The sequence below is a fragment of the Stenella coeruleoalba genome, assembly GCF_951394435.1.
Source record: "Stenella coeruleoalba genome assembly, chromosome: 19".
NCBI classification, from domain to species: domain Eukaryota; kingdom Metazoa; phylum Chordata; class Mammalia; order Artiodactyla; family Delphinidae; genus Stenella; species Stenella coeruleoalba.
Genome location: NC_137165.1, coordinates 39,787,084 through 39,807,878, shown reverse-complemented (window position 1 = coordinate 39,807,878; position 20,795 = coordinate 39,787,084). Strand labels below are relative to the sequence as shown.

At 53.3% G+C, this 20,795-nt stretch overlaps 1 protein-coding gene across 3 annotated transcripts in view; it reads right to left on the bottom strand.

The window, feature by feature from the left end:
* The window catches only part of LASP1 (LIM and SH3 protein 1), a 45,170-nt gene that overhangs the window by 13,292 nt on the left and 11,083 nt on the right, over window positions 1-20,795 (bottom strand). For all 3 annotated transcript variants that reach the window (XR_013825132.1, XM_079905868.1, XM_079905869.1), the window contains exons 3-4: window positions 15,231-15,315; window positions 7,919-8,026 (exon numbers count right to left, since the gene is read on the bottom strand). Coding sequence is in view for 2 of the 3 variants with exons in the window: in XM_079905868.1 (XP_079761994.1) it covers window positions 7,919-8,026; window positions 15,231-15,315 (193 nt within the window). In the remaining variant the exon portion in view is untranslated. The remainder of the gene's footprint in view (window positions 1-7,918; window positions 8,027-15,230; window positions 15,316-20,795) is intronic.

The following is a 20,795-nucleotide window of genomic DNA, read 5'->3' as shown; positions in this document are numbered from 1 at the left end:
TCCCCCCCACCCCCCAGAGGAAACCTGGAAAGCAGGACACAGAAAACTGGTCCTGTCCTGAGCAGACCCGGGGCTGAATTGTCTCCAGGCCTCGGACCAGAAGCCGGTTCTCACTTCCTGTTCACCAGGATCCTGCCCCATGCTTCTCCCAGTGAAAAAGGGGGTGGGGTGAGGGGACAGGGAACGGATGGGGGCAAAGCCTGCCCTGTTTCCCGGAGCAGAAGCAACGAGCGATCCTGTGCCCCGGAAGCCCCTACCAAGGCCTGATCCAGCTGTCCCAGCCAGGACCTCCCGTGGGCCACCCCCTCCCACTTTCTTTGCTGCCTTCTCGTATCCGCTTTGCAAGGAGGGCAAGAGTTAACACTCGGCCAGGCAGGCCTTACACAGGAGTAGCTGGGCTAAAGGTCTGCAGGGGTGGTGGGCTGGGACCACCCACATCGTTCCACCCACATCGTTCAGCTGCTCTTCCAGCTGTTAACTGACGGTGACCCACTGCAGCCCAGGCTGGGAGAACAGGTGGGGCAGCGGCAAAGCCCAGGATGGGCCCTGTCTGGAGGCAGGGAGGACCAGCCCCCTCCTCCCCCTGCCCCTTCCCTTCACGCCCAAGTAGGGACCCACAACCAAATGGTGAAATAAACTGAGCCCATTCCTGAAGGGGAGGCAGCTGATCCTGGTCAGACTGAAAACTCATCGAATCCCTGAACTCCCAAAAGGAAGAGCACCCAGGGGTGAAGTTCAAAGACACAGGGCCAGTGCCCTGCTCTCAAATTCCTAAGACAAGGGCAAAAGGTGAGTGTCCCTTAGCCCCACTCCCTTGGTGACCCCGGCCTCTGGTGAGCAGTCGGGGGTGGGGACAAGGAGAGGCCTCTAGGCTCCCAAGGCAACTGGCCTTCTGACTTTTGTCCTGGGGGGTGGGAAAGGTCAGCTTCCCTTGTTTACTGTCTGTTAATGAAAAGAGGCCTGACTCTGGGAGCCGATGACTAGGGGAGGGAAAGTGTACATGTGGAGGCCGACAGAGGCCTGCACCGGGTCCTGAGGGAGCCAGGGGGTGAGCTGAGGGGCAGGTGTGTCCCGGCTGACGGCCCACTTCTCTGGGTACGGCTCTGTCTGTATTAGTGAAGGGGTGACTCTCTGAGGAAGGAGGCATGTCTGGGTCCCAGGCCTGGCACCCATCTCCCCTTTTGTGTCCCACAGACTTAGTCCTTCATCGAGAGCTGCAGTGTCCCTCCCACGTCTCATCCCCGGAGTCATGAGCCCTTCACTTGCTCAGTGAGCTTGGAAGAGTCCCGTCCCCTCTGAGCCTGAGTTTCCTCATCTTAAAAAGAGGTTACGGCACCACCTGCTCCCACGTGGTCTGGAGGCTCCCAACTACCTCTAGGAACCTAGCCGAACTCTAGAGCTGAAAGCAAGTATGGACGTGTGTGCGTTTCCACAAGTGGCTGATGGGATCCATCTTGCTCCTTAAAAAGCCACCCCACATGGGTAAATACCTATAAAATTAGGCCCAGCTGATTCAGGCGGACAGCGTCGTGGCAGCCTCCCCACCATCGATGCAGGAACCACCGGTTAATCTAATAGTAATAACCTTGACCTTTGCTCAGCTTTTCACATTGAGTTCTCTGCACATAATCTCCCTTGGCCCTGACAATAATCACCCTTAAAAAATAAGTCGGATAGGTACACTTTAATTCCTATTTTACAGAAGTAAATGAGGCTCAGAAGTTAAATGACTTTCATTACTCAGTCAGGGCTGAGGCTGGGGACACAAGGACAAAGCCACAGCTGGATGGGCCCTTTCCTGGGTCAGGGTGACCACATGCCCAAGTCTGCCCCTAGTACCAGTTCATGTCTTCTGGAATAGATATGAATAGCACTGCCTTTCACTCTCAAAAGGGATGATAATCACAAGGTCACCCTAACTGAGAGAAGGGGTGCCTGGCACTTAAGTCAGGAGTTGCAGCACAGAGGGGAAATGGACTGCAAAAAGTGAGGTTGCAGTTCCCTTCTGCCCAGCCCCACCTGATAAAATTTCAATCCTCTCAACTTCCTCTCCCTCCCCTGCCCAACAAGCGGGGAAACTGTTATTACTTTGCTGATCAACCTAATGGTTTGAGAAGCAAAGAGGCACCTTAAAGGGTGTTAGCACATTCAAAAGGAAAATGAACATTTTTCAGAGGCCAAGGCCCTGTCTGATCCCTCCCTGTTCCAAGCTCAGCAAAGTTCTAATCGTCTAAATGCCCTGAAAAGGTGTCACCATAAGCTCAGAAATGTCAGCAGAGCCCTGGTCTAAAAACTGTCCTGGGAGCCCATGGAAGGATGCCAGGCTGTAACTGTGCCCATGAGATCCAAGTGCACATGGGTAGAGGGACCCAGGCCTCAGGACCCTCCTCACTCATCCAAGGGCCCTGCCAGCCAGGACTCCAGGATGACTAGTTGAGGGTCCATTCCAAACCTAAGAAAAATGCATTTTTTCTGCTAGCTGATGTTCCGTTTTCTGAACCCCTGCTCTCCTGATTGTGGTGGAAAACAAAGGTCTGACTCCACACTTGCTTCCACATGATTCTACATCATGACCAAGAAGGGAACATCAGGCTTTGAATGGAATAGTCAACTCACCAGCCAGGGGCTGTTTTTTTCTAACAGTGTTTCCGTTTGTTGCAGTCCTCTGTGGTGCCCTTATATGTATAACTCATTTCCTTTTCTCAGCCAGCCCAAGAACAAGGTATCGCTGTCATCCCCATTTTACAGATGGGGAAACCAATGCTCAGGAGGTAGGTAAGGGGTGGGTGAGTCCTAACGTCAGCTCCTAGTTCTCAACCACCAGGTTACGCTGTGCTCCCTGTGAGAGACTAACACGATTTTGTTTTTAAAACAAACGTAAATCTGTGCTCGATTTCATTAGGAATCAGAGAAATGCAAGTTAAAACCATGAGATACCACTACACACAATCAAAATGGCTAAAAGGAACAAGTCTAAGGATGTAGGCACGGAAACTCTCATCACTGCCGGCGAGAGGGTAAATCAATACCACCGCTCGAAAAGTAGTTCGGTGTCATCTGGTAAGGCTGAAGGAACATACGCTCTGAGATCTGGCAATTCCACTCCACATTATCGACACTAGGAAATATGTATGAAGCTGTCCACAGCCGTAGAAGCACTCCAAATGACCATCAACACCAGCATCAATATAAGCATCTTAAATGGAATGCTATACAACAACAAAAAAGAACAAACTGCAGCTGCATGCAAACACGTACATGATTCTTTAAACTCAACGTTGCCCAAAGGAGGCAAGACGCAAAAGAACAGATATGTTCAAAATTGGGAAAAACAAAACTATAGTATTCAGAAATGCATAGTTGCGGGGGAGGGATAAATTAAGAGTCTGAGATACATAGACACACTACTAAATATAAAAGAGATAATCAACAAGGACGTACTGTATAGCACAGGGAAGTATACTCAATATCTTGTAATAAACTATAAGGGAAAAGAATCTGGAGGAAAATATGTATATATAAAACTGAATCACTTCTCTGTACACCTGAAACTAACACAACATTGTAAACCAAGTATACTTCAATTTAAAAACAAGAAAAAAAATTACATAGTGAAAAAAAGAAAGCATAGCTACATTTTAAAATTGTAAAGGAAAGAACAGCACACGCTTTCAAAAATTAAACTACAGGGTTGTCCAACAAGCCCACCTCTGGGGTATTTGACTCTGGGGCTAGAATTTTCTTTGACTTTACTATTTACTACTGATTAGGCCTGGACTATAAGGAATGAAGCTTATTTAAGGAATATAAGCTACTAATTATTTCTGACTGAAAGAAACGCAAAGGATTTCTGCCTGTAGCAAGGCTATCTCCAAAGCTTATGGTTTTGGGTTTTTATATTAATTAATTAATTAATTAGTCTGTTTTGGCTGTGTTGGGTCTTCGTTGCTGCTCACAGGCTTTCTCTAGTTGAGAAGCGGGGGGCTAACTCTTCGTTGCGGTGCGCAGGCTTCTCATTGTGGCTTCTCTTGCTGCGGAGCACGGGCTCTAGGCGCCCAGGCTTCAGTAGTCGTGGCACGTGGGCTCAGTAGTTGTGGCTTGCGGGCTTAGTTGCCCCGCAGTATGTGGGATCTTCCCGGACCAGGGCTCGAACCCGTGTCCCTTGCATTGGCAGGCAGATTTTAAACCACTGCGCCACCAGGGAAGCCCAAAGCTTATGGTTTTATAGTCCTGGAGGACATTAACTAGTTCTGCAGCTAATGGCAGAACACTAACTAGTTCTGTATCTAATTATATCCAGTGCTTTCTTTCACAGACTAGGCATCACCTCTGCCTGTCAGATGCTCCAGCTGGTTCCTCATAATTAAGGTAATTATATGATAGGTATTCACTGCATGAGAGTTACGTTTTTTGTTGTTTTTTTTTTTTAACACTTTGAAAACTCTATTTTGACAGGGGTGCTGTCACGCTCTGCTTCTTGACTTGCATGGTGAGTACACACACAGGTGTGTGTGTTACACTTCACAGAAAAAGGAAAAGTTAAAAGACCCAAAATTGTACACAGAAAGTCAGTATATAAGTAGATGTGTAGATAAATAAAAGCTTTTCTGCTTGAGGACTGTGGCTCCCATATAGGGACCTCAGCAATTAAAGACTCCCGTCCATTACAGCCATCACAGCTGGTGACCAAAGGCCAGGATAAATTTCAGCTCACAGCCTGCGGTCCTGGCCTCTCACCCCTTCAGGTGCCTTTAATGAAGACACAATTACTAAACAAGGTCCTACTGTATAGCATAAAGAACTATATTCAATACCCTATGATAAGTCACAGTGGAAAAGAATATAAAAAAAAGAACGTAGATATATATATATATGTATAACTGAATCACTTTGCTGTTCAGCAGTAATTAACACAACATTGTAAATCAACTAGACTTCAATTTAAAAAAAAAGACACAAATACTCACCACAGATGTCTAACTAGCACCTTGCCCCCTCAGTTTTCCAGACATTCTCAGTACTAGACAATGGCCTAACTTTTCAGCCAAACTTTAGTCCATGTCCCTTCTTTAGCCACAGTATAGAAAGCAGAGGAGTCTGCCTTTAAATTAATAGCAACTGACAATATTTATCACATGCTAAGTGCTTGACATTTTCCTCGCAAATGAGGAGTCATCTGACGTTAACCTGGGAAGTGAGTGACAGGCTACATACAGGAACACTATTTTGGATACAAAACAAAAGGTGTGGCTCAAAACACCATCTTTCCCAAAACTCTTCTGGAGGAGGGACAAGTTAACAACATGGTTTAAAGTTCCCTGGGGGGTTCTGGGATGTGGCCAGGCCTGGCACCTCTGGTGAAACTTTTTCAGGCTCTTGGTGACGATTCTCAAACTTCAGGTAACCCAGGGGATGTGTTAAAAATGCTGGTTCCTGAAAAAGAAATTTTAGTTTCTATCTCTTTAATTTTGTATCTGTATGAGATGATGGCTGTCCCCTGAACTTACTGCGACAATCATTTCATGATGTAAGTAAGGCAAATCATTATGTTGGAAAGCTTAAAGGTATACAGTGCAGTATGCCAATTATAGCTCAATAAAAATAAAAAGGAACAACAAAAATAATTTTAAAAATAAAATGCTAGTTCCTAAAAAAAGAGAGAGAAAATGTTGGTTCCTGGGTTCTGCTCCCAGGTGGCCTGGGGAGGAGGCCTGTGAGCCTACATTTTCAATCAACCTTTGCAAGTGATTCTCGTCCAGCTGTTTGGAGGCCCACAGTTGACAGACTAACTGTACTTGCTAAAACCAAGAGTCTTCCAGCATTGTGGTCACAAGTCACAGGTTCCAGGCTGCAAAAGCAGAACCAGGTCAGGCTCGAGTCACCTCCCCCACCTCAGAGCAGAGGACAATCAGCTAATTGCAGCCCTGTGGTTAATGATAAGATGTTATCTCCTCAGGTGTGAGTGTCTTGGCCAGGGTGAGCTCTGTTACCAGGGCTCCTCAGACATTAACACCTCCAATAACCAGTTTGGGGGGAGGGCAGGGGGGAGGGGTGCGCGCAGGTGCAATAGGCTGCGTGTGAAGTATTCTGGAAGGCTCTCCGAAAGGGAGGCAGGGATGACTGGGCTTGTCTCCCTTCTTCTAAAAGCCCCAGGCTGGAAGCAATGAGTGAATGTGCTGGGGGTTGGGTTGTAGGCGGGGGTGGGGTGGGGGGGAACAGGTATCCAAGATAAGACCGTCTTCACAGTGAAAAGCCACAGAGGCTGAAGACTCAAGATTCCAGCTTTGGGAGCCCACTGGGTCTTCCGTCCCTTCCCGTGGCTTCCCCTCCCTCCCGTTTTCCATGTGGAGAGCTGAGACCCACACCTTCTTTCCTCCGGCTTTACCGTTTGGAGGTCCGGCCACCGATTGGCAGGGAAGCTCTAGGGTGTGAGGTCTGGCCCTGGCTTATGAAGAAGCAACTGAGACAGGCTTTTTTTTCTGGCAGGGGTGGGAGGCAGAGGAGCAGGGGAGCAGGTAGGGATTACAGCCCTCAGAGGCATCCTAGCCCAAGGGAAGCACTCCATTTCCTCAAGCCATGAATTTCAAGCTGCTGGTCAACAACCTAGTTGCGAAACCCATTTAGTTAAGTCGGCAACCAGCGTCTTTCACAAACTAAAATAGAACAGAAGATATCCGAATGCCCTTTAAGTGGTAAAGCCCTCTTTCCTGGAAGCTTTGATTCTGTTTCCCTTAAATAAATCAGCAGGCCTGTTGGGTGGGTCACGATGTGACATGTATTTCATACTGCAGGTTGCTGTCAAAGCCTAAAAGCCATGGTCTGGGGCATGGCAGGTTCTGACGGCTTGGGCCCTGGCTTCTGACATCCACCTGAACCACTGCCGGAGTCCACCCTAAGCACGGTCCAGCCAACTTCTAGAAGGAGTGCCCGACCAAGGAGGCCGGGTGGAGGGCTGCGGGCTGGATGCCGGGTGGACCAGCTAACACCCAGGCCCCCTGCAGCCTCTATCTCCAGTCCCTCAGCCCAGTGACATGGGCAACTTGTCAACCTCTTCCTGTTCCAGACATGAAGACAACCGCTCGCCCGGTCCTTTGTAGGGCCCTGTTCGACACGGGTCTGCGGCCCACGTCCTGTGCTTGGGGCTCACAGTGGTGCTCCCATGACCTCACATTGCCCAAAGCCCCTTAGGCAGCCTTCCCGCAGCCCAGAGCCACTCAGGCTGCTGGCCCATGGCTCCACCAAGCAGGGAACCGAGGCCTGTTCCCTGGCCACAGGCGCCATGGGGCGCATCGATCCACTGCCCACGCTCCACACCCAGCCCTGCCGTGGCCAGACGCTGGTCACCGCCCTGGGCCCAGGAGTGCCAGGCCGGGGCCAGCAGGCAAAACCGGCTGGGGTTTTTACACAGGAAGGAAGAGCAAGCCGAGGTGGGGGAGGAGGCAGAGGAGGGGCGGAAATGACTGCATATCAGCACCCAGAGGCAGACGAGGGGGAGGCCGGCTCCTCCCCCACCTCTGCCACCCAGTTTTGACCTTTGTGCTCAGACGAAACAGCCAGTCTGGACCCTGGCACTCACCACAGCCGGGGGGGGGGGATTTTCAGAGAGAGTAAGGGGTACGGGGGTGATTTAGCATAAAGGCCCTCCCTGTACACCCCCCAAAAGTCCAGTCCTTTTAAGGCGGAAATACTATGTGGGCAGAGGGTATCAAAGGGGGAATCTGGGGGTGCACAGAGGAAAGGCATCTGGGAACTCCAAACCCTTCCCTTCCCTCTGCTCAAGCAGCCGCCAGCCAGGCCCGCCTAAGAGAGCAGAAGCAGCGGAGAACTGGCCTCATGCATGTCTGCCAGACGGGCGGGGAGGGGACGAGAAGAGAGCGCAGGGCATCAGTATGGTACCCCAGGGAGCAGGGAAGCTTACGTTACTGATCTGGTCCTGGGTCTTCTTGATCCTCTGGAGTTCGGGTGTGTCTGCCACCACACTGAAGCCTTTGCCCTTGTTCTTCTCAAACTCCTCCTTGTAACGCACCTGGAGGACCAAAGGGTGGAGAGGGATTGGAGTCGAGGCACGGGGAGCAGAGAGGGCCCCAGCCTGCAGCCATCTCTAAGGCAGCAACCAGCCAGGAGAGAGACCCTGACCAGAAACCCCCCTGCAGTGACATCCACCTCCACGCCCCAACTCAAAGCACAAGCCTTGGCCAAAAAGTATTAGACTCGTGATAATAAACCATTAATATGTATTCAGTCTATCCTGAGTGCCAAGCGCTCTTCATGAACTATCTCATCTAAGTCTTGCTGTATACTATCATTAGCTCCATTTTACAGACAAGGAAACTGAGCCGCAGAGAGGCAAAGTCCCACGCCCAAGGTCATGCAGCTTAGGAGCTCATGTCCAGAGCCACCAGGATGAACCCTCATCTGCCTGACTCCTGCTCCTTCACCACTGGCCCATCTTGCCTGAAAGCTAGAGGAAGAAGGTTCTTTCCAGAGCTCCAATGACGGGCCCAGCCCTCACCCTAGCCAGGATGTGGCTCTACCCGCCGAAAGCCCGAGGGAGTTTCTTTTTTTTTTTTTTTTTGCGGTACGCGGGCCTCTCACTGTTGTGGCCTCTCCCGTTGCGGAGCACAGGCTCCGGACGCGCAGGCTCAGCGGCCATGGCTCACGGGCCCAGCCGCTCCGCGGCATGTGGGATCTTCCCGGACCGGGGCACGAACCCGTGTCCCCTGCGTCGGCAGGCGGACTCTCAACCACTGCGCCACCAGGGAAGCCCCCGAGGGAGTTTCTAAGTGACCAGCTGAGTGAGGGCTGTACCAAGGGACAAAGTTGGTGCCCAGAAAGGGGGGAGGTAAGACAGCAGCTCGGAAAACTCAATCAATGAGCCTTTGACAGGCCCCGGCGGCTGCCAGGCTGGCTTCTGAGGTCAACGCCACAGGAGGGGATGAAACTGGCGGGGGACAGAGAGCACTTCAGAACGGGTTTCCAAGCGCCGGGGAAGTCCCCTACCACACCTCCACTGCCCCCCTCTTTTCTGAGAATTCCATGGAAACCTGAGTACCAGAGGGACTTGAGTCAGACGTCAGAAAGGACTTCCCAAGCACTAAAAGAATTGAAATATGAAAACTATCCTGTCCTTCCCTGGGGTTTTGAGGAACAGAACGGAGGCTGGAAATGTCCCTGGGGCAGAGAACTGCTCCTTGGCTTTCTGAGTCTTCACCATCCACCTCGGCGCCAGCTGTTCCAAACCCCACCAGCTGCCTGGATTCCCTCCATGGGAGCTGTACTGCCCTAGAGGCAGGTCAGCCCAGGACATGAGGCCCAGGACCTTGGGAATCTCCAGGCAGCTCCCAGGCGTGGAGTCATCTGGCCACAGGGCCAAGCTGCACCCGTGTGACCCGACTGACAATACATACCTGTCAGGTCCTCTGCACATCCCCCAGGGGCTGGGGTCCCTGTTTGTCTCCCGAGCCCCAGCTTACCCATCCATGGGGTTCTTGTGCCCAAAAGGTTTCAGAACCTCTTTTGTTCTGATCCAGACTAAAAACAAAGGCCTGGATGTGCTAGTTCCCATCAGACTGGAAGTTAACACAGTGGGTACAGGTACCAGCCCACCCCAAGGGCCCAGAATTGCCCAGCATCAGCTCCTCCAGAAAGGCCTGGGCCAGCACAGCAACTCTTAGTGTTGGGGGTAGCGGGGTGGAGAGAACCCTCTGGGAAGGGGGCATCAGGAAAGGTAAGAAACTTAGAGTCAGAAATGTGCAGCTCCGTACACTAATATGTATTAAATGGACAACTAATAAGAACTTGCTGTATAGAAAAATAAATAAAATAAAATTCAAAAATTCCAAAAAAAAAAAAAAATGGGTAGCTCCAGATGCAGAAGCCCAGATCCACGGCCTCTGGCCTCGGTTTCCTCCCCTATAACAGGACTGTCATAGGAACCAGTTAAAATAGGGGGAGGGGGCTTCCTATCACCAAGCATAGGCAAAGAGCCAGGGGGAGCTGGTATGAACATAGGCTGTCTCCCACCTGCTGAGTGATCTTGGGCAACTGACTGAACCTCTCGGGCCTCAGTTTCCACATCTGTAAAATGCGGATCACGATGGACCCATTCCAATGAACGGTGCGGATTACAGACAGTGGCTCTAAAGCAGCAAACACACTGTGGAGCACACAGCAGGGCTCAATGCGTACCGATAAGGGCAGGTGTGAAAGTGCTTTGTCAACCTTAAAGTGCTGAACAAATGCCAGTTCCCCCACTCCTGCTCTACTTCCTGGCCTCGGGAGCTGTCAGGCCCCTAATCCAGGGGAATAATTGTCATGGCAACACTACAATGACATCAGCTGGTTCCCAGGCTCAGGAACTGCCTCTCCCTCCCTGCTGGGGAGGGTAATTCATTTCACTCCTGGCACAGGCGGCCCAGAGAGGGCAGGGCTGGGCGGAGTGGGGGCAAGAAAGGATGGAGGACTGGGCTCACCACTACTTTGCTGTATGTTCCTGGGCTAGTCAGTCCCCCTGTCTGGGTCCCAGCTGATCTCTAAAAGCCCTCCCAGCTCTGGAGTGTGTGACCATATCTATTAAGCACCTGCAGGCCCTGACTATGGAGAATCAAGGGGGGGAAGATTCTCCAGGAGGCTGTTTGGAGGTGGAGTGTGTGGCAGAGGTAAAAGGGGGGCAACCAAGAGCGCGGGGAGGCCCCTGCCTAGAGCCTCGCTCAGCACCGAAGCAGCAGTGTTTGCCCTCATCCGGGATGGCTCACCAGGACAGGACAGGAGGCTCTAGGAGGGAAGTTACCTGCCCAAGGTCACTCAACCTGCTTTGTTGGTAGATTCAGGATACAACTCAGCACTGCAGCTAGATAACTGAAGCCTGGATGCTGCCTGGGCCTCCCATCCTGGAAACTCCCAAGGCAGGGCTGGGAATGATGCCTGAGGCCCCTCAGGCCTGAACAACCACAGCCCCAAGAAACTCTACTTTTTAATATGTAAATTTATTAATTATTCTCTCAGGATCTATCTTATTCATCACTCTTGTAGCAAACAGTAGGTATAAACATGTGTTTGTCGGGTAAATGATGAATGAATTGAATGCAGACGTCAAATCTCCAAACAGGCAGCATAATTTGAAAAATAAAGCAGAAACTAACACACCATAATAAAGCAATTATACGCCAATAAAGCTGTTAAAAAAAAAAAAAACTGCCCTGCTGACCCAACATAAGAGAAAAGATCACAACTTTAGAAACTTTTATTGCAAAAAACATACCAACAATTTCCAATTATGTGCCTACTGTGAGCTGGACCCACATACTGTGTAACCCAACCCCTTCTAACAAAAAAGAAATCGTTTTAAAATTAGACACACACAGGAACTTCCCTGGTGGTGCAGTGGTTGAGAATCCACCTGCCAGCTCAGGGGACACAGGTTCAGTCCCTGGTCTGGGAAGATCCCACATGCCGCGGAGCAACTAAGCCCGTGCGCCACAACTACTGAGCCCGCAAGCCACAACTACTGAGCCCGCAAGCCACAACTACTGAAGCCCGCGCGCACTAGGGCCCATGCTCCTCAACAAGAGAAGCCACCGCAGTGAGAAGCCCGCGCACTGCAACGAAGAGTAGCCCCTGCCTGCCACAACTAGAGAAAGCCCGCGCGCAGCAACAAAGACCCAACGCAGCCAGAAAAGATAATAAATAAAGAAAGAAAATACACAACATTAAAAAAAGAGGGATTGTGATGAGTTCATAACATAAATGGAAAAAAACCCCAAATGTTCCCAGTTCTGGAATGTCAGTTCTGGAAGCAATCATCAGAAGGTCTAGAATTCCTCAGCTTTATCATACCCAAGTTCCATCTCCTCTCCTTTCCAGGAGAATAGTAACAGCGAACATTTATTGAGTGCCGACTGTATGCCAGGAACTCTTTTAAATGCCTAATATATACTAACATCCTCACAATAACCTTTGGAGAGAGGTAATCCACACCTTACAGATGAAGGCACTAGGGCTCAGAGAGGTTAAATAACTTGCCCAAGGGCACACAGCTCGTGATGGCAGATCCAGCATTTGACCCTCAGCCAGTTCCAGTAAGAGTGACACAGGTATGCTGCCTGCTTTGCTGGTCACAAGATTCAAGATAAGAGAGTGGGAACCCTGCCAAGAGCAGGGCAGGGCATGAGGCTCTGCTACACTCTCCTGTGCCCTGAGGCATGTGCCCTGTGGCATAGCCCACGCGCAGCACCATGGATGAGGAGGGAAAAATGAAAGAGACCTTTTTCTTGCACTTCTGCCTGGGCTCAGGGGCCCACACCGCCCCAGCTCAGCCCCACCCCAAGGCTGCTGCCTCTCAGCGCAGGGCTGGCAGTGGGAGAGCTACCAGGCCCAGCCACCAGTGCCCTGCCTCAGCCAGGCCTGGGCAGGACCACCCAGAAGGTCATTTCTGGTCAGCTCTGTGGCCGCTGCCCCCACAGGGGAGGCTCCAGGTGTCCCAGACACCCAAAGCACCACTTTGGGAACCAATCTAGAGACAGGAAAACAAAGTTGAAATAGCATGGACAACTTCCCAGAGACTGAGAAGAGACACACCAATGCAGGCCCAGCAAGGGGCCTGGAAAGAGACCAGCTGACACCCGGGTGAGGTGGGGCAGACGAGGTAGAAGAGGCTCCCACTTCGCTTCCCGTCAGCCACAGGCCACGCCAGCCGCCCCTGCCTCCACAGTGGCCAAGGGAACCAGAACCCATCACCACCCCCAGCCAGGCCTGCTCAGCCCTTCAAGCCTCAGAGCATCGGGCCCAGCCCCCAACCTCTAGGTAACTGGGTTTGCTGTCCCTATTTTACTGGGCAGGAAAAAAAAAAAACAACTCTGAGAGGCAAGGGGGCCAGACTCAGACCACACAGCTGGGGGGAGGCAGGAGACAGAACCAGGCTTGCAAAGAGGGCAGGACCGGGGTCTCCACCCTCCGTCTATCCCAGCCCCAGCCCCCAGGAGCCCAAGTGCAGATTGCAGCAGCGGCCTCAATGCAAAGCCCTAACTCACACCCCTCCCAGCAGCTCCTTAGCTCCCTCCCTACCCCACAGCCTGGCTCAGCCTCTCAGAGCATGTCTATGGGACCAAAAGCCCTCATCAGAATCACCAGGGCCACCAAAATGCAGATTCCTGGACCTGCCCAGAACTGCCAAACAGAAACGCCTTGGGCGGGGCCTAGGACTCTGCATTCTAAAAGGCCCCCTGTCCCCACGGGTGACTGGAGCATCCTGGGCGTTAGCGCACAGGCGCCACAGCAGGCTGCAGGGGGGCTTGACTTCTGCCTCCATCACGGGGCTCTGGCAAGGGGCATGGCCTCTCTCACCTGTGTCCCCATCTGCACCACAGGGACAAGAGTTCCTCGTCATCAGGTGGTTGTGAGGATTAAATGAGGTCCTATGAAGGACGCAGTGAGAACCTATGAAGAGTGACTGCCTTTCTCATGATATCCCCAGTCGGCCCCAGAGCCAGGAGCCCAGGACCCAGGAGGCGAGCAGTGGGGCCAGGCCCCTGGGGGACAGCAGGGGGACAGGTACAGGTCAGAAGAGCCTTCAGACCCTGGGGTTGAAGGAAGCAGGGGTTGCTTCCTCCCACAGACCCCGCCCCGCAGGGATCAAGTTCCAGGGGCAAAAAGAGATGCAGCCCAGCTTTTGTGGGACCAACAAAGGCTGAGGGAATTAACAGGGTTTGAATTTCTCCTTCTGAGAGTAGGGGTGTGTGTGTGTGTGCGTGTGTGTGTGTGTGTGTGTGTGTGTGTGTGTGTGTGTCCTTTGCTTCTGCCTGAGTGTGTACACACACTCCCACACTCCTCTCAAGCTGTGGGGTGACTACAGGTCACCCCGTGGTGCTCTGGTCTGCCGGCCCCATGTAGCCCCTTCCACCTCTGGCCCCAGTAGGCTCCAGACAGGATGGGGAGTCCAGGGCGGTGGTCAGGGCCTGGCTAGGGTCTTCCCTGTGCAGATCAGGCCCAGGCCCCAGCGCTGTCTCAAGCCTACTTCCTGCCAGCTGGGCTACTCAGCCCTCCTCAGTTGGCAAGACTCTGGTATCCACACCGGCTCCCCCAGTGACTGTGGCTTTCACACCATAGCGGGGGCAGGGTCTGGGCTGGCAGATGTGAGCTGCTGCTGACATCAGCTTCCCCTACTTGCTCCCCATCACTGTGGGACACACGGGAGGCCTGAACCTCTTCCATAAAGTGAGACCGATCCTGCCAACTGCACAGGGCTCTTGTGAGGATGGAACATTAATACGCCCAGAGCACTGAGCACTCCATACATTAATACATTTATTACCTCTATGGCTACATATATGATCTTAGCTAGTCCCTTACTGTCTCTGAGCCTCAGTTTCCTCATCTGTACAATGGGAAAGCAGCACCTTCCTCGCAGGATTGCTCGGAAGATTCAACGAGAGAATGCGTGTAGATGGCCCAGGGCTGATTCTCCTTCATGTGACCACAGACGTCACATCGAGATCTGGCAGCAGGAGCCCCACTCCGGAGGGATCAGGAGAGATCCCCCTCGGGGGCCCTGGTGGATCCTGCAAGACACTTTCCTGGCCCTGGGCACCCTGCCCACTTGGTTACGTTCCCCAAGGGGTCTCTGATGAAGCCCCGCTCTGCCCCGCTCCACCCCACAGTCCAGGCCAGGTTTGTCCCAGAAGCCCTCCCAGACCCCCAGGCAGGGTTAGTCGTTCTGGCCTAAAGGTTCTGGACCTTTTGCTTATTCCTCAGTGTCCCCTGAAGACCGGGTTCTCCCTGGCGCAGGAAGCCCGTCTCCTCCCCTGCTGCGGTGACACGCAGGGCGGCTCCCCACCCAGCAGGCGCTCAGGAAAATCAGGCCCAAGGAGACACAGGCAGGACAGGCCCCCTTCGCAGCCTGCCCTCTGAGGGTGGGTGTGAGTGGAGAGGAGGGGGAGGGGACCAGCGTCCTGGAGGAGGTGGGCTCTCGGGGTCCCCCACAAAATTCCTGAAGCAGAAAAAATCCAACGCCCACACCCCTCCCACCCACTTTAGGTAGGAAGCGGGGTACGCTCTCGCCCACTTCTCTGATCAAGTCAGGAAATGTGAAGTAACTGGGGGCGGGGTGGGGGCAGGGAGATTGGTAACTGCTAGGATTTCAGCGCCTTGGCCTTGCGGAGTAACCACAGAAGGAAGGAGCCCTTGCCAAATCCAGGGGTGGCCCCGCCCCCAAGGGGCAGGCCCCGCCCCCTCACCTGACTCTGGAGCTCACTCTGTTGCTTGAGGCGGAGGTTTTCCGGGGTGTCGGCCACCATGGTGAAGGACTGCTTGGGGTAGTGTCTGCAGGACAGAAAAGAAAAAAGGGGGTCATTCTGGGGGAAGGGGCGGGAACCTCTGGGCTTCCATTCTCTTATCCTTGGGCAGCCCCTGCCCCTGTCCCAGCATCAGAACCACAATGCCCATTGCCCATGGCCAAGGGGAGGCAAGCGTTTCTCAGACTCAGCCTGGGCTGAACTGGGAAGACACATCAGGCCTGAGTGGCTGGCTGGCCACCAAGAACTCCAAAGGGAGGACATGGGGACACTCTCTAAGGGTTTCAGATCACCCAAGTAATCCATGTCTATGGCACAGGAAGGTCAAGGGGGCCAGGCACCCAGGAGGGCCTAGCCAGGCTGGGAGGAAGATGCTCATGGGGTTAGGACAAAGTTTTCAGCTGAGACCAGAAGTGGAGACCAATGTAGCAGAGGAAGGGCAGGAGGGATACAGAGACAGAAGTAAAGGGGAAAGGGATACACATATCCAGGGGGGCTTCCAGGAAAAGGCAGTGAGACAGAAAAAACACACACATCCAGAGTGGTGTTTCAAACAGCTAACAAGGTCCAACATAATTGGAGGGTAGATGAGAGATCAGCTTGAGGCCGAGAAGAGGTCACCACGGGTGACAGATAAGAACACTGTAACAACAGCTGATGTTTCCCTGTGCTAAGGGTGTACATGCCTTAGTTCATCAACTTCTTAAAACCGCCCTATTATCCCTCTTTGACAGACTGGAGAGCAGCGGCTTGGTAAGGTTAAACAATGTGGCTAAGGCACACGGCCAGTAACTGGAGGCATCCAGATTTGTACCCAAACGGTCTCCCAGGACCCAACACCCTGAACCAAACCCTCTAATCTCCAGACACAGGACAGACCACGGTCCTGTCCCCCAGAAAGAGGGCTGGCTTGGAGGTAGCAGGAACCAGTTCAGCCCTCAGAGCCAAGCCTGCGGGGACCTCCAGGACCATCCGGTCCACCCCTCTCCTTTCTCCCAGAGGAGGAAGTCGTGTGCTGGTGTCAGGCACTTAGCTGACTTCATAATTATTTATCACATCGGTTTACTGTCTTCGCTCTCCACTGGGTCTCTATGAGGTGAGGGGATTCTTGGTCTTTCCTTCATTGGTTTATTCCAAGCTCCCCAAATAATACCTGGTGTTCAATAAATATTTGTTGAATAAACGAATGTCCTACCAGGTGTTGAAGCTGAGCCAGGACTAGAACTCGGGTCTCCTCCGTTCCCCTGGGTCATCACAAAGGCCCCCAGCAAACCAGCTAGAGGAGAGGCAGCCCTGAGTCACTGTGGTCTGTGTGTAGATGCTGGTGTGTGAAAGGGCTGGGGGGCTACATAGGCCCCAGTGACTTCAGGGACTGGCAGGGGGCTTCTCTGAGCAGAAGCCAGTCATTCTGAGCTCTGGCTGGCCACACCCCACCACAACCATGACCACTAGCCGACGCCAGACGCACAGCCTGTCCCCAGGTAAGAGCTGGATCGCCATCTTCCAGCCAGCCAGGTCGGCTGATGTGCCCCGGAACTGGACACCAGCAGCCCTCCACCTCTGTGTCTCACCAAGCCTGGCATGTTCTCCAGCTGCCCGGCCCATCCTGAGCGAGAGCTATTGGTAATCACACACAGACTTCCCCGTGTCAAGGGCAGGACTCGGGGGCTGGAGAACTCAACTAAATGGTGGGGGGGGAGGGTGGGGGGTGGCTAGAAGGAGCACAGTGCTGGGTGCTGGCCCTGCCACTGTCTCACAGGGTGATTGGCAAATCGTTTTTCCCTCTGAGCTAACTTCATCATCTTGGACCTAGAAGCACAAAAGGTGATTCTAGCTGTGTCCCAACTCGTAGCCTGCACTGCCCCACCTGAGTCCTGCCTCCCAGATCAGTCCAGGCCCAGGGCTCCCCGAGCAGAGGGAAGAGCAAGGCAAGAGACTAAACAGCAAATACAGGGCTTCCCTGGTGGCGCAGTGGTTGGGAGTCCGCCTGCCGATGCAGGGGACGCAGATTTGTGCCCCGGTCCGGGAAGATCCCACGTGCCGTGGAGTGGTTGGGCCCGTGAGCTGTGGCCGCTGGGCCTGCGCGTCTGGAGCCTGTGCTCCGCGGCGGGAGAGGCCATGGCGGTGAGAGGCCCGCATACCGCAAAAAAAAAAAAAAAAAAAAAAGCAAATACAGGTGCCTGCGGCCGTCAACAGAAATGTCCCATAGATGAACGTGGGGCTAAGGCTGTGGGTCCAGTCCCAGGCTTGGCCCAGCTCCGCAAGCCAGGGCCACCTATAGCTGAGGTGCGCCATTCAAAATCCCTGAGCAGTTCCAGGAAAAGGGAGGATCAACTGGGAGTCTGTTCCTGGAGACTAGAAAGAGAACAGCAGGAGGGATCTAAGTAAGATCTCTAGCAGAACTGGCAGGCCCTGAGGTCCTAGGAGGGAGGGCTTTGAAGATGACCCTCCCACCGAATCAGAGCCATTATGAAGGTGTCAAGGGGTGGGCAGTGTGGTGAGGAGAGCGTCTGTAAGTAGGGGCTCATGAGCACAGGAGGGAGGTTAGGTCCTGAAGCAGGGGGATGGAGAAGACCTTCAGGGCAGCTCTGACCCAGAGCCTGAAGGGTCAGTTCTGAGATGGTGGCTCTGGTTAGCCCTTGGTGGGGAAGGGTGTCTGGCAGGCTCGGAAAACACATATGCACAGGAGCCAGTCTGCAAACCCATGGTTTCCCATTTGCCTGAATGTACAGGGTTAAAACGGAATGCCAGGTCCCGTGGCCCAAGGTCAGCCAGACGCAACCCCACTCTGCAATTCCGAGGCTCCTGTGCGCTCTGCGTTATTCCTCACACACGATGAATATCTAGACGAGCCCTCTGCAGCAATGCACTTCTCCGAGACACTGACGCCAGCAGGTCCACGTTCACATACCTCCTACACGCCACCAGAAGGGTCTCAGGAGACCCCCCCCCCAACATGCAGTGGGTGCCTCTGGATGGGGCTGGCGGGTCTTTCATCCTCTCTTTGGAGCCATCATGACCCCAGATCTCAGCCCCCCACAGCCAGAACACTAATTCCATCAGAAGGGAAGGGGGGGACCAGCCTAGATGTCGTCGACTCAGCTTAATCTGGTGGGAGGAGGAGGGGGATTTTAAGCCTGCATCAGATTAAGACAGATTAAAGAGGGGCTCTGAAGCCTCCAGTCTCTTACCCTTGCCTCCTAACCCCCAACCCCAGGCCAAAAAAGGCAGGCAGCCATGAGCACGGGCTATATTCCTCCTGCTGGGTCAACCTTGTCCCCTACCCACAGCCCCCAGCCCTGGCGAGACAACTCTGCCTTTCCCGTCCCCTGCTCACTGCGCTTCGGGTTCCCATGGCAACCTCATCCTCGGCTCAAGGCAGGAGAGCTGTGAGAGCAGGCAGAGAGAGTCTATGGGGGTGGGGGAAGAGACACAGACAGCCAGGGTCCTCAACTGCAGAGGAACCCACGAAGGCAAAACTAGGAGGCTGTGTCTGCAGGATCCTTGTAGACAATTTAGTTGAGGAAGACAGGTGCCACGGGTTTGTTTTTAGAAGGGAGGATATGCCAGAATGCCAGTGCTGTGCCCCTCCCCCATCCACATGACTGCCTTCCAAGAGGGCTACAATCGATTTGACCTCCTTCCAGAAACAACTACTGGGAATTCTACCTTTTCCCTCCCTCTCTATCCTCAGGTTGAAGTGCCCCCGCAACCCATTACCCTCAGATCCCCGTTGAGATGAATGGATATCTGCGTATCCCAGTGCAGGCGCAAAGGCAGAAGAGGGGTCCCCCCGCCCCCAGCTAGTGACCCCACTGGAACCCCAGCCCCACCAACAGACTGGGCCATGGTGAGGGAACGAGGGACCAGGGTGGGGAGAACTGGGTGTCCCAATCCTGGGCTGGAGCCGCGTCCAGAGCACAGCTCTTCTTTGTCCCTTCTGTGGGCCAGCCTGCACCCGGCCCCTTGTTAATCATTCCAAGCGGTGGGCCCTCTGCCGATGCCCCTCCCCACCCTCGATGGCAGTATCAGCTGCTCTGGGAAAGAGAGAGGCATGGAGAGAGCCCACTAGGACAGGAAGTCTGGGGGACAGGACAATCAGGCAGCTGCTGGCAGCAGCCCAGGCCTCTAGGAAAACTGAGAGTCACATAAAGTGACTTCTGGATACACCGTATCCTGTGCACATTCTCTCCTGAAACCTGCCACAAGGCTTTGGGCTAAAAAAGGCAGGCGTTATCACTGTGCCCATTTTACAGATAAAGAAACTGAGGGGCTTCCCTCGTGGCGCAGTGGTTGAGAGTCCGCCTGCCGATGCAGGGGATATGGGTTCGTGCCCCGGTCTGGGAAGGTCCCACATGCCACTGAGCGCTAGGCCTGTGAGCCGTGGCCGCTGAGCCTGCGCGTCCAGAGCCTGTACTCCGCAATGGGAGAGACCTCAACAGTGAGAGGCCCATGTACCGAAAAAAAAAAAAAAAAAAAAAAAAGAAACTGAGGCTCAATGTCAAGGACAGAGATCTGGCCCAATGCACTCTCCCCTATACCACACCTGCCCAGCCAGCTAAGCGCAGGCTGACATCCCTCCCCCACCAGGTGAACACCTGCCCACTCCCAGCTCTGCGGAAAGATATGCTTGGTTGGGTCGGTAGAGAACTTCCTCTTCTAAACCCAACCAGTTTCCAAGCTTGGCTATTATGAGAGAACCCTCTGGGGTCTCTCAGCCACCCCCAGTCAGAAGCCACCTACTCCTTAAGACATTTCTAACGCAGGTGTCTCAAGAGTCCAGACATGACCTGCGGGAATGCAGGAGAAGGGGGGCTTGCCCCAGAGGACCTCTGAGTCACCTTCCTGCTTGGAGGGGCAATGAGGACAGGGAGGATGCTGAGAAGCTGCAGGGCTCCTGCTATGGGCTTACTGGGGACAGAGATCACTTGTAGGAAGCCCCACTCCCAGTCCCGCCATCAGCTGTGTTCCAGAGGCAGAACAAGAACAGACCAGATATCCTGGAAGCCCAGCTCCCCCTTTCTACAGGCAACCTCATCTCTTCCAGCCTTGGATCCCTTCAAAAACCACAGCTTTTTGTTCAAGGAGGAACAAAAATACATCAACAAAAGCAACAAGGAGCCTTTGGTTTCACCAAAAGGGGGAGGAAAAAAACCCACAGCCCCTACATCCTGCCTCTGGAAGGAGCTGCTGATTCCCCTGCTGGGAACACTGCCCACGGGCAGGCGGGCAGGGAGGGCTCCCTTCTCACCCAGTTTCTCACCAGTTCCCCAGGCCAAAGGGGCTGAAACGGTGGGGATAGGAAGCAACAAGGAGGTATTGTTTGACCAGAGGGAAAAAAATGAGCAGCCAAAAGGATCAAGGCTAGACATGAAGAAGAACTTACCAGCCCTCAGTGGTCGTAGACAAAATGAAAAAGGGCAATACACAAACAGAAATGATTCTGCCAAGTCAGGAAAGGCATGGAAACACTGCGCCTCAGTTTCCTCATCTATAAAATGGGCTGTT